Source organism: Candoia aspera, chromosome 1 (assembly GCF_035149785.1).
Source record: "Candoia aspera isolate rCanAsp1 chromosome 1, rCanAsp1.hap2, whole genome shotgun sequence".
Lineage (NCBI taxonomy): Eukaryota > Metazoa > Chordata > Lepidosauria > Squamata > Boidae > Candoia > Candoia aspera.
In genome coordinates, this window is record NC_086153.1 from 39,455,997 (window position 1) to 39,468,084 (window position 12,088).

The 12,088-nt window shown below is 40.6% G+C and overlaps 1 protein-coding gene across 5 annotated transcripts in view; it reads left to right on the forward strand.

Annotated features, from left to right (window-relative positions):
• KLC4 (kinesin light chain 4) overlaps positions 1 to 12,088 on the forward strand; it is a 65,367-nt gene that overhangs the window by 37,352 nt on the left and 15,927 nt on the right. For 3 of the 5 annotated variants that reach the window (XR_010067898.1, XM_063302510.1, XM_063302504.1), the window contains exons 12-14: positions 6,440 to 6,507; positions 8,213 to 8,321; positions 10,350 to 10,508. Coding sequence is in view for 3 of the 5 variants with exons in the window: in XM_063302510.1 (XP_063158580.1) it covers positions 6,440 to 6,507; positions 8,213 to 8,321; positions 10,350 to 10,508 (336 nt within the window). In the remaining 2 variants the exon portion in view is untranslated. The remainder of the gene's footprint in view (positions 1 to 6,439; positions 6,508 to 8,212; positions 8,322 to 10,349; positions 10,509 to 12,088) is intronic. The other 2 variants (XR_010067899.1, XM_063302518.1) reach the window with 1 other exon arrangement.

Genomic DNA, 12,088 nt, shown 5'->3' on the forward strand with positions numbered 1-12,088 from the left:
GCTTTTTTCACATGCTTTGTCACATTTAATCCATATAGCCTAGTAATGTCATAGATATGATGCAGTTCCAAACAGAACTAAATTCCATCAAACACAGTGGAATTTAGTTCCACATAAGTGTGAAGGGATTGGATTTCTGTTCATTGCCTGTGGGAAATTGGGGATTGTAGAAATAGAATAAAGATGGCTGGTTACCATTCCTCTTGGGATGTTACACAAATAAACCTGTGGGTTTTTAAAATTATATTTTTATTAAGCTTTAAAAAAACAGGAAAAAAGATAAAAGAGGAGAAAATAAAGAAAAAACATGTAGTAAATAAACAAAATTTACAAGTATCAGAGAATTAGGGTTTTTTTTTCAAAATTTCATTAACTGGTTTTAAATAACTGAATATATTATATTGTTTTGAAAACTTCAAGTTCTTTTGTAATCCAACAATATATAAATATCAACAGCAGCAGTCAACATAGTGCAAATCATAAAGCAAGATTAAAAATTAGAGGAAATATTATCCAAGTTACCAAAGATCTATTTTGATTTAAGAACTCATTTAGAGCTAGAATATTAACACTTTGTTGAGAGAAACCCAATTTCAGATGTGAAAGCCCATATGTAGAATTATATATAGTATGGTTTCCAAGCTGAGTGAAATTCTCAGATTTATTTTTGAGATTACAAAGTTATTTTGGACATAGAAGCACATTCTCACAACTTATTTAGCCATTCTTCTGTAGAGGAAATTGTATGTATTTTCTAGTAGGAAGTATAGAGTACCCTTGCAGCAGTTACCATGTACAATGCAAGTTCTGATTACTTTGTAATCAGAAATATAAGGTTTAGTGATATTTAATTTAAAAAAATAGGTTGAAAGGAAAAAGCTTTTAGAATTTGTTTCATTCTGGTATAAATCATTCACCAAAACTGTTGAGCTTTACAACATTGCCACCAAATATGAAAAAAATGATCTGACCAGGCTGTTACATTTCCAATACTTTTTAGAGAATGAGCTGTCCGTCTTAGCAATCAGGACTAGAATAACGTAGCAGCGGTAAAATGTCCTATACCAATTTCTCTAAGTATAGTATTCAATCTAATGTTTTTTTTTCCCACTGGAATTTCCATCGTTGCATATAAATTACTGTATCTAGATTCTGCATCCATTTAATCATACAGTCTTTAATTTGCTCAGTTTCTGAGTCATGTATAAATAGCACTTTTTGGAGATACCTGCACTCCTTGCATTTATAATCTTGGAAGATTGTTGGTATTGTGAAGCCACTGAGAGGAAAAACAGAAATCAACAGGAGAGAAAAATTATCTGTATTGCAAACAATGTATGGGCGTCAGCTCCTTGCCCTCTCTGTAAACAATGTTCTGGCCTTGCCTAAGCCCGGCCTTTGTCCCAAGTCAGCAATGAATAAGGCTGAGTATTGTTGAAAACTGTAGTTCTCCTTCCTCAAGTGACAATTTCCTTTCCTTCCAGTCCATCCTGGAACTGCCCTAATAGCACATATCAGGCTGCAAATCTATCTTGGTGTCCTGTGCAGAAGTATACAGGCACTGATCAGCCATTACCACTATAGAGCTTGGCCTACACAGGAGTGGCTGAAAATCAAGTTACTTTATGTGGGAAAGCTGTGAGAACCTATTTAAATTGTGTGAATATAAAAAATGTTCATCTGTCATCATACATAATCAAAATATCTGATTCTGGATAGAATATTTTGCCTGTCCTGAAGACTCAGAAAACAGCAAAGTGAAACATATATAGAGTTAACTGCAGACTTTCAAAAAGAATAAAACATGACACAATAAAGATGACTTCTTTGTTGTTTATTCGTTTAGTCGCTTCCGACTCCTTGTGACTTCATGGACCAGCCCACGCCAGAGCTTCCTGTCGGTCATCAACACCCCCAGCTCCCCCAGGGACGAGTCTGTCACCTCTAGAATATCATCCATCCATCTTGCCCTTGGTCGGCCTCTCTTCCTTTTGCCTTCCACTCTCCCTAGCATCAGCATCTTCTCCAGGGTGTCCTGTCTTCTCATTATGTGGCCAAAGTATTTCAGTTTTGCCTTTAATATCGTTCCCTCAAGTGAGCAGTCTGGCTTTATTTCCTGGAGGATGGACTGGTTTGATCTTCTTGCAGTCCAAGGCACTCTCAGAATTTTCCTCCAACACCACAGTTCCAAAGCATCTATCTTCCTTCTCTCAGCCTTCCTTATGGTCCAGCTCTCGCAGCCATATGTTACTACGGGGAACACCATTGCTTTAACTATGCGTACCTTTGTTGTCAGTGTGATGTCTCTGCTCTTAACTATTTTATCGAGATTTGTCATTGTTCTTCTCCCAAGGATTAAGCGTCTTCTGATTTCCTGACTGCAGTCAGCATCTGCAGTAATCTTCGCACCTAGAAATATAAAGTCTTTCACTGCTTCTACATTTTCTCCCTCTATTTGCCAGTTATCAATCAAGCTGGTTGCCATAATCTTGGTTTTTTTGAGGTTTAGCTGCAAGCCAGCTTTTGCACTTTCTTCTTTCACCTTCATCATAAGGCTCCTCAGTTCCTCTTCGCTTTCAGCCATCAAAGTGGTATCATCTGCATATCTGAGATTGTTAATGTTTCTTCCAGCGATTTTAACCCCAGCCTTGGATTCCTCAAGCCCAGCACGTCGCATGATGTGTTCTGCATACAAGTTGAATAGGTAGGGTGAGAGTATACAGCCCTGCCGTACTCCTTTCCCAATCTTAAACCAGTCCGTTGTTCCGTGGTCTGTTCTTACCGTTGCTACTTGGTCGTTATACAGGTTCTTCAGGAGGCAGACAACTTGACTTGGTATCCCCATACCACTAAGACCTTGCCACAATTTGTTATGGTCCACACAGTCAAAGGCTTTAGAATAGTCAATAAAACAGAAATAGATGTTTTTCTGAAACTCCCTGACTTTTTCCATTATCCAGCGGATATTGGCAATTTGGTCCCTAGTTCCTCTGCCTTTTCTAAACCCAGCTTGTACATCTGGCAATTCTCGCTCCATGAATTGCTGAAGTCTACCTTGCAGGATCTTGAGCATTACCTTACTGGCATGTGAAATGAGTGCCACTGTTTGATAGTTTGAACATTCTTTAGTGTTTCCCTTTTTTGGTATGGGGATATAAGTTGATTTTTTCCAGTCTGATGGCCATTCTTGTGTTTTCCAAATTTGCTGGCATATAGCATGCATTACCTTGACAGCATCATCTTGCAAGATTTTGAACAGTTCAGCTGGGATGCAGTCGTCTCCTGCTGCCTTGTTATTAGCAATGCTTCTTAAGGCCCATTCAACCTCACTCTTCAGAATGTCTGGCTCTAGCTCACTGACCACACCGTCAAAGCTATCCCCAATATTGTTATCCTTCCTATACAGGTCTTCTGTATATTCTTGCCACCTTGTCTTGATCTCTTCTTCTTCTGTTAGGTCCTTGCCATCTTTGCTTTTGATCATGCCCATTTTTGCCTGGAATTTACCTCCAATGTTTCTAATTTTCTGGAAGAGGTCTCTTGTCCGTTCTGTTCTATTGTCTTCTTTCACTTCCATGCATTGCTTGTTTAAAAATAATTCATCTCTTCTGGCTAACCTCTGGAATTTTGCATTTAATTGGGCATATCTCCCCCTATCACTGTTGCCTTTTGCTTTCTTTCTTGGGCTACTTCTAGTGTCTCAGCAGACAGCCATTTTGCCTTCTTGGTTTTCTCTTTCTTTGGGATATATTTTGTTGCTGCCTCCTGAACCATGTTTCTAACTTCTGTCCGTAGTTCTTCCGGGACCCTATCTACTAAGACCAGTCCCTTAAATCTATTCTTCACCTCCACTGCATATTCCTTAGGAATATTAGTGAGCTCATATCTAGCTGATCTGTGGGTCTTCCCTAATCTCTTTAGTCTGACCCTAAATTGTGCAATAAGAAGTTCGTGATCTGAATTTCAGTCAGCTCCAGGTCTTGTTTTTACTGACTGTATAGATGTCCGCCACCTTTGGCTGCAAAGGATGTAGTCAATCTGATTTCTGTGTTGTCCATCTGGTGAAGTCCATGTTTAAAGCCGTCTCTTAGGCTGTTGGAAGAGAGTGTTTTTTATGCAGAGTGAGTTGTCTTGGCAAAATTCTATCAGCCTATGTCCTGCTTCATTTTGTTCTCCCAGGCCATGCTTACCTGTAATTCCAGGTGTCATTTGACTGCCCACCTTAGCATTCCAGTCTCCCGTGCTGAAAATAACATCTCTTTTAGGCGTGTTGTCCAGTAGGTGCTGCAGATCCTCATAGAACTGCTCTGCTTCAGCATCTGTGGTTGGGGTGTATGTTTGGATCACTGTGATGTTAGATGGCTTGCCCTGAATTCAAATTGAGATCATTCTGTCGTTTTTTGGATTGTATCCAAGTACTGCTTTAGCCACTTTAGTATTAATTATGAAGGCTACTCCATTTCTTCTGTGGTCCTCTTGTCCACAGTAGTAGATCTGGTGGTCATTTGATGTGAAGTGGCCCATTCCAGTCCATTTCAGTTCACTGACGCCCAAAATGTCTATCTTTAATCTTGACATCTCACCAATAACCACATCCAATTTGCCCTGGCTCATAGATCTTACATTCCAGGTTCCAATGGTTTGTTGACCCTTAGGACATCAGATTCGCTGTTCACCAGCACCGTCGGCCGCTAGCCGTCCTTTCGGCTTTGAGCTAGCTGCGTCATCACGTCTGGGGCTAGTTGAACTCATCCTCTGTTCCTCCCCAGTAGCATTTTGACCATCTTCCGACCTGGGGGTCTCATCTTCCGATGGTATACTGACATATCTCTGGTTGTACTGATCCATTTAGTTTTCACGGCAAGAATACTGGGGTGGGTTGCCATTACCTTCCCCAGGGATCACATTTAGTCTGACCTCTCTGTCATGACCTTCCCGTCTTAGGTGGCCCTTCACAATTTAGCTCATGGCATCATTGAGGCGCTCAAGCTCCAGCACCACAACAAGGTAACGATCCTTTGCTGAAGAAAGATGACTTCTACTCATCGTTAAATATTTTCTTTGTCCCTGCAAGGAGGAGGACATACTATGAACTATCTGGTTCCTGTTCCTATTGGGCTTATAACAGGGCAGGGTTCAAAAATGGAATCTGACATCTAGGCTTGCTGGCAAAACCTGGTTACATTTACCAAATATGTGAATGTCAATGTTAGAGTACATACAGTACATTACATAACATCCCAAATCCAGGCCCTGTCAACAGCTGTGCTAGATAGAAGCATATGGCAGCTTCCTGTGTTTCTAACTTATCTCCCCAATACATTTGACATGTTTTTCAGCATTACTCTAACAGGCTTATAACCATCCAGTTATTGGGGAATCGCCTCGTCTGAGGGCATTTTAAAAATCAAAGCTGTAAGCTATGGAATTAATGACTGAATTGGAGTCCTTGGCTGGGTTATTCAAAAAAAGCTAAGGGTACAAAACCTGTCAGTGATTTAGGCACAGTTACAGTTGAAAGTTGTTGCATGACAGGAGTGTTATGGCCAGAGTTCACACTTGCATGCAGTTGTATGCGTCTTTAACCTAAACTCCCACAAGTTTCTCAACCAACTGGATACGTCTGTGGTTGAGCAGAAAATATTCTCTTGGAATGTTTTTGTATGCAGAAGCTGAGAGAACTATCTTTGTTTTAAGCAATTTATGCCACACAGTTTACTAATTTAGGGGGGGGGGGAAACTCTTCTTTAGACAGTATCTCTGCTCTCCAGTGCACTCCTATAACAAAGGAGCTTAATGATCACATTCTTTGTAAACTCAGAGTGCAACAGATACTTATTTTTAACTTTGCAGGTCTGTTTTCATCACTGGAATTTTGCTACAAATCATTATTTGTAGTATCTATTTAAATCCTGCCATGCTGTCCTTGGGAGAATGCTTTCCATGCCATTTGGCACTGAGCTTCCTGAGAGCTTTTGCTATGGAGCACTAAGTATGTCAGGAAGATGTTCCTTATCTATTCAGTCAGGTCATAGGAGAACTAATCTGCAGATAACTGTTTTTTCTTCTGGGATCAAGGTGGAGTCCAGCCTTAGGGCATTTTTATACTATCATGCTTATACAAGTCTATCAGAATGATCCCCAACCTGATGCCTTCCATATGTGTCAGACTTCAGTTCCCATTACTGCCACCCATGCTGGCTTTGGAATATGAAAGGGGAAGTCCAGCACAACAGAGGGCTCTAGATAAGGAAAGGCTGCTCTTTACAGTTGGGAAACATGCCTGTAGAAGAGCCCATATTGCTACCAAGTGCTAAACAAGCGTGTAATTGTTTTTATTCCTCCCATGCATGCCAAGAGGAACAGATACTCTCGCTCTTGGGTGCTAGTGCTTTGATTGTTCTAAGAAATCTTCCCCTGTTGCCAAATTCTCTTCCAGAGTAAACATGGAGAAAATATCCCCTATGCAGAGTATGGTGGCTGGTACAAGGCCTGCAAGGTCAGCAGGTAAGGTGTGGTGTTTGCTCATATTTCTAAATTCTCTTTTATGTTATTCTGGTTCTTGTGGAGGTTATAGAGTCCTTTGTGAATTCCACATTTGTTCAGTAAAGTAATGTGCAAAGGCAATATGAAATGTGAAGGCAGAGGGAAAATAGCTATAGGTTGGTGAGGATGGGAAAGCTCTATACGCTTTGTGTTGCAGATCCTTGGGAGAGATGACAGAGGGTGCCCAGTAAAGCTGCTTTATAGAGCAGCCTCCATCTTCCCCACCCTCTTTCAGGTGCTACCTGTCTGGTATATACCCTCTCTGGTGTGCACGTGTGCACAGATTTAAATCCTTCTCATACACAGCAGGGAGAGAGATTGAACTGCTTCGTAAGACCATTTGAATCAAGAGAACCCTGGGTTCAGAAGGAGTGCAAAAAAACTCTTAGGACAATGCTGCATGCAGAATGACAGCGCTCGCTCCTACTTCATATCCTGCCCCTCCTACACCCTACTGCAATGTTTCTCAACCTTGGCAATTTTAAGTTGTGTGGACTTCCACTCCCAGAATTCCTCAGCCAGCCAGGAATTCCCCAAGAATTCTGGGAGTTGACGTCCATACATCTTAAAATTGCCAAGGTTGAGAAACGCTGCCCTACTGACTAGCCAGGATACTGGGGGTGGGTGGGAGTGGGATGTTAATATAGGACTGTTGCCGTCTTGTGTATAAAGAAAATGAAAAAAATTATCTCTCATTTGGGATGGAGCTCCTTCCTACTTCTTCCCATGCATCTTCTATACACTGCCAATAGGTCAGATTGCTTTTGGTTTTGTTTGATTTACATTCCTGTGACTAGAAAAACAAAACAAAAAGAATATGAAAACTCTGCTCTGTGACAACCAAGTGCCTCTTGCAGCCCAAGCTAAAATGAATGTAGAGGGCAGTGCCCAGTATCTAAACAGTGGGGGGGGGTGCCCACAGAAGTCTTAAGTAATCAGTGGGAGCTCAGAAGATCCCCACCTGACCCATCATAAATCGTACCATCAGTGAAGTGTTATAGATTGTCCATATGGCAAGACTGGTGTCAGGATGGGAGGGAATCTGCCAGTTCTACACTAGAAAATCTAAATATAACTTTAGGTTGTCCCCACAGTAGGCTGGGGATGTGATGGAGCTGTATCATAATGGGATGTCCCTTAAGAACAGTTATCAAATCACCTTTGTTCCATGGAAGCAGGATGTGAGGCTGAGGTCTGCAACAAGTAAGAATTGCCATTGTTAGTTTACTAGCTCAGAAGGCTATTGGGCCCAGATTGGGCTGTTACTGTCCTTACCTCCTAGCATCCATGTCCTGGGGCAGCCAATTCATTCTTCCTAATAGCAGGTTTGGCCATTAAAAGGCGCACTATAGGCAATGCAGCGAGCACATGGCCCCGTCAGGAATATCTTAAGCCAAATGTGTCTTCCTGGGATTTTGCATCAGCTGCAAGGGCAGCTGTATGAGTGTAGGAAAAGATGCCGCTGCTGTAGTATCCTACATGCATGCTCACACACATTCTGAATCACATTTTGCCCTTAATGCAAATAATGTAATTGTAGGGTCTCTATACACAGGAAGATTCATTCATCTAAGACAGCTTGGGCTCTAGTGATCAAGTTACTGCGAAGGTAAAAATTAATTTTAGGTTAATTTCAGTTTTGCATTTTTTCTTGTATGCCTCGCAGCCCCACAGTGAACACTACCCTGCGGAACCTGGGTGCATTATACAGACGTCAGGGCAAACTGGAGGCTGCGGAAACTTTAGAAGAGTGTGCGCTGCGTTCCAGGAGACAGGTAGGGCCAGTACTGACCCAAAACAATTGCTGGTGTTATGCAAGATGGAGAACAGGTAGTCTTCCAGATAAAAGTTTTTTATCCTTAATTTAAGGGAAACTCCAGGGAAAAAGAAATAAAAGTTATGTTCATCTATACATACAATCTTATATCAGACATGGAAGTTAGATTAGCCCTGATTGTAGCCACCTTTCAGAGCAGTTGAAAACAGTTGTTCCAAGGAGCATTTGGAATTTGGCGCCTATTTTTCTGGATTGATTTTTCAGATATTTGTTTTGTGTGTTTTAAAAAATCTTACCGGACCTTGGATATATTTTTTTTGTTTGTTAGCCGGCTCAGGTTGACTTAGCCTTCTATCCTTCCGAGGTTGGTAAAATGAGTACCCAGCTCACTGGGGGAAAGGTAATTACAACTGGGGAAGGCAATGGCAAACCACCCCACTCTATGGTCTGCCAAGAAAACATTTGCGAAAACGGCATCCCCCAAGGAGTCAGAAAATGACTCAGGGACCTTTCTTTCTTCCTTATTTGTATTCTTGTGAAACTGCCAAGAGTCCTATGGGAATCCAGCAGGGTAGAAATGTAATAAATACATAAATAAAAACTGATTGATTCGGATTTGCATGGTATCTCAAAAGTATAGATCTAGGATCCTGAAGTACTGGTGAAATTGTAACTACTATTAGAGATTTCCATGATAATAACAACTGTGGTGTGGTTAAATGTAGTTGGTGTGATTTTTTTTTCCTGGAAAGTTGCAACTGCTTAATTTTGTGCAATTCTTCCCTTTAGTCAGCAAAAGTCACAGAGCATGGGGAAATTAGACAGAACTGTTTGCTGAGTGGGGTTTTTTTGGAAAGTTTTGGCTAGTCCAAAAGAAACACCAGGCCAGGTGGCAAAAATATAGCCTGCTAACTGGTTTACACTGAATTTGAGAGAAGCCTTTTTTCTTTGTTTTCTACCCCATTCTCCAAACTTTGAGCAATTTATAATAAATAAAATGAGAATAAAAAGTAAAACAAGGATAGCATAAAACACCACAAAATAAGGAATCTTCTAACTCTCATACCCTAAAAACAACAGGAGCAATTAAGAACCCCAAAATAAAACACTAAGGTCCTAAGCTTCAAATGCCCAGCAAAATAAAACATATCTCTGGTGGATATGATATGAAGAGCCTCATTGGTACTGTAATGTTATTCTACTGCAGCTGGTTAGATAATATCTATTGGTCTTCTTGATGGTCATTTCCTGTATTTCCAAGATATCAGATGGACTCAGTATATTCCAAGTGGTATTTTCTGAAGTGGAATTCTTAATGTACAAGAATCAGTATTATGAGAACCCTATTTTCCATTTTTATTTTTTCAAAGCAAACTCTTATTTTTTGAAGCAAATTTCTACATACCGAGAAGGTTAAAACAAATTTCTACACATGACCTTCTCAATGGATTAAATAGGTTTAGTAAGCCCAGATATGTACAAGCTTCACATATAGCCAAAGACTGCCCCTTTTTTTTGCTTCACTCTTCTCTCTACATGGGGAAAGAAGCCTCAGTTAACCATGACTACCTGTTAACAGCTTCCAAAACAAGCCAGGAATCAACTTAATTTTAAACCATGTTTTCCAATGGCCCTTTTTTGGAAGCTACTGTTATTTCTCAGTTTGGACATAACAGTCAGTGGTAACAACTGCATCTTCTGGTTCACTTGCTTTACCAATAGAAGAGAACTTCTATAAACACGTGCCTTAAAAAGGGAGTACTAAAACAAGATAAAAGCAGCTATATGCAAGTGCCCGTAACTTGGAGGTACTTTAATCCTTCCTTGTTAAACTAGGATTTAATTAGGCAACATTTCCTTAAAGAACTGTGGCCCTTCTCACTGCAGAATATTCATTACTCCATGATGACCAGGAAATAGACTGTACCTTTTGTTCTTTAGAAACTCTCAGGAAATCTTCTTTGCTTTCTTGCCAAGATCAAGCCCAGACTATTGTTGCTTTTTTATTGTTGTTTTTCCCTTGCAGGGTATTGACCCCATTAACCAGACTAAGGTGGTGGAAATTCTGAAAGAGGGTGATGGCTCTGAGAGGAGGAGGAGCCGAGACGCCCTGGGGGGCAGCATCAAATATGAGAATACCACAGATGGTAATGAGGAAGTGAGTATGGGCGTGGAATGGAATGGGGTAAGTACAAGTCCACCATCAAGAGCCACCTAATGTAGCCGAGAGAGACAGGGGGCAGTAACTCCCTGACTTCTGTGCTTCTGTGCTGCCCCCTGGCATCTCAGGAAGCTGATAGCCTGTCGTGGCATGCCCACCTTCATTCATTCTTCTGCATGATTTCTGCCCATTCCTCTTATTGCCACTTAGCTAGAATCAGGAAAGGTCCTGCCTTGTTTCTCTGTGGTTTTTTTTCCAGCCATTCAGAAGTGCTGAGTATTTAGAAGATGATGATGACAAAGAAAGAACAAAAGCAACTAATCTTAGGCACTTTGGTCTTCCATACTAAGATTCCACAGTACTGTTCTCCCTCTTTCTGCTGCAGGGAATGGGGAGGAAATGATATCGCTTCTCTTCCCAGGAGATAACTTTGCTGTCTGAGGAAGTACCTAGAGGAGTTTGGCCTGGGTTATAGTTAGGGGGATACGTTAGGAAAACGGTGCGGGGGTAGGGGCAGCAGTGTTTGCACCTGTATGCATGAATGGTTGAAGGATATTGAGAAGGGGTAGAATGAATGTGTCAAGCTCATTTTTTCAAAATAGCCAAAGGTTACATATATCTTATTCATATACTCATTGATACATAAGCTTTTCTGCATTTGTTACAGGAGAGCATGTGTTAGATAGGTGTCACTCTCCTCTGGCCTTCTTCCTCTTTGCTGCCCTTTCTAGTGCAATAATTAGCTTGTTTCACTATAGCAAAATGTTGCAAAACTGAGTGAGGAAGACCATTGAGCTGGCTCAGGAACATATCACAAAAAGTTCTCAGTCCTTGAAAAATAATTGTCTCACTTCCGGTGTCACAATATTACATCCAGTTCATGAATGATAAAGCCAGGTTTTGATAGATAAAATCAACCTGTATAAAATTAGTCTTTGATGAAAAACTTATCAAATTTGTTTTCCATTTCTCTCTCCCAAAGTCTGTTCTGTCAAAGTTCAGTGATGGACATTTTGATTTGGGCTTTGGAATCAAAAACCTGAGTTGTGAGGAAAGAGCAGGCATTTACCACATATTACCTCTTTTGATATGTTTGTTTTTTTCCAGGCTTTGTTCTAAAATAGATTGAGCAGCAAATAATTTGGTCTCAATTAATGGTGGGAAGGTACTGACCATTCATTGTTTCTGTGCTTTGGTCATACTAACATACACTTGCTTCATTGCTCTTTAACTCTTCACACTCTACTCTACTGATCCCTTGTCTGCATGTGCTTCTCCATTCCCCATCTATCACAAGCAAATTGCCATGACAGCCAATCAGCATCTAGGTGTCTTGCAGTCTTGATTGTGGATTGTACCTAGCAGGAATACATTAAAAAAAATTTGCTGGAGAGAACACCTGAGCCTCCTAGAATTGTGCAAAATAGCAATATATGACATAACAGACCCTAAATCCTTATCCTTTGCTTCCTTTCCAATAAGAATGAAAACCTATGTGATATATTAACATCCAGCTGAATGAACCTCTTTTAGTTTTGTCCTTATTCCAAGATCTTTAAAAACATTTAAATGCAGGTATATAGTATTTTCTTCTTTCAATTCAT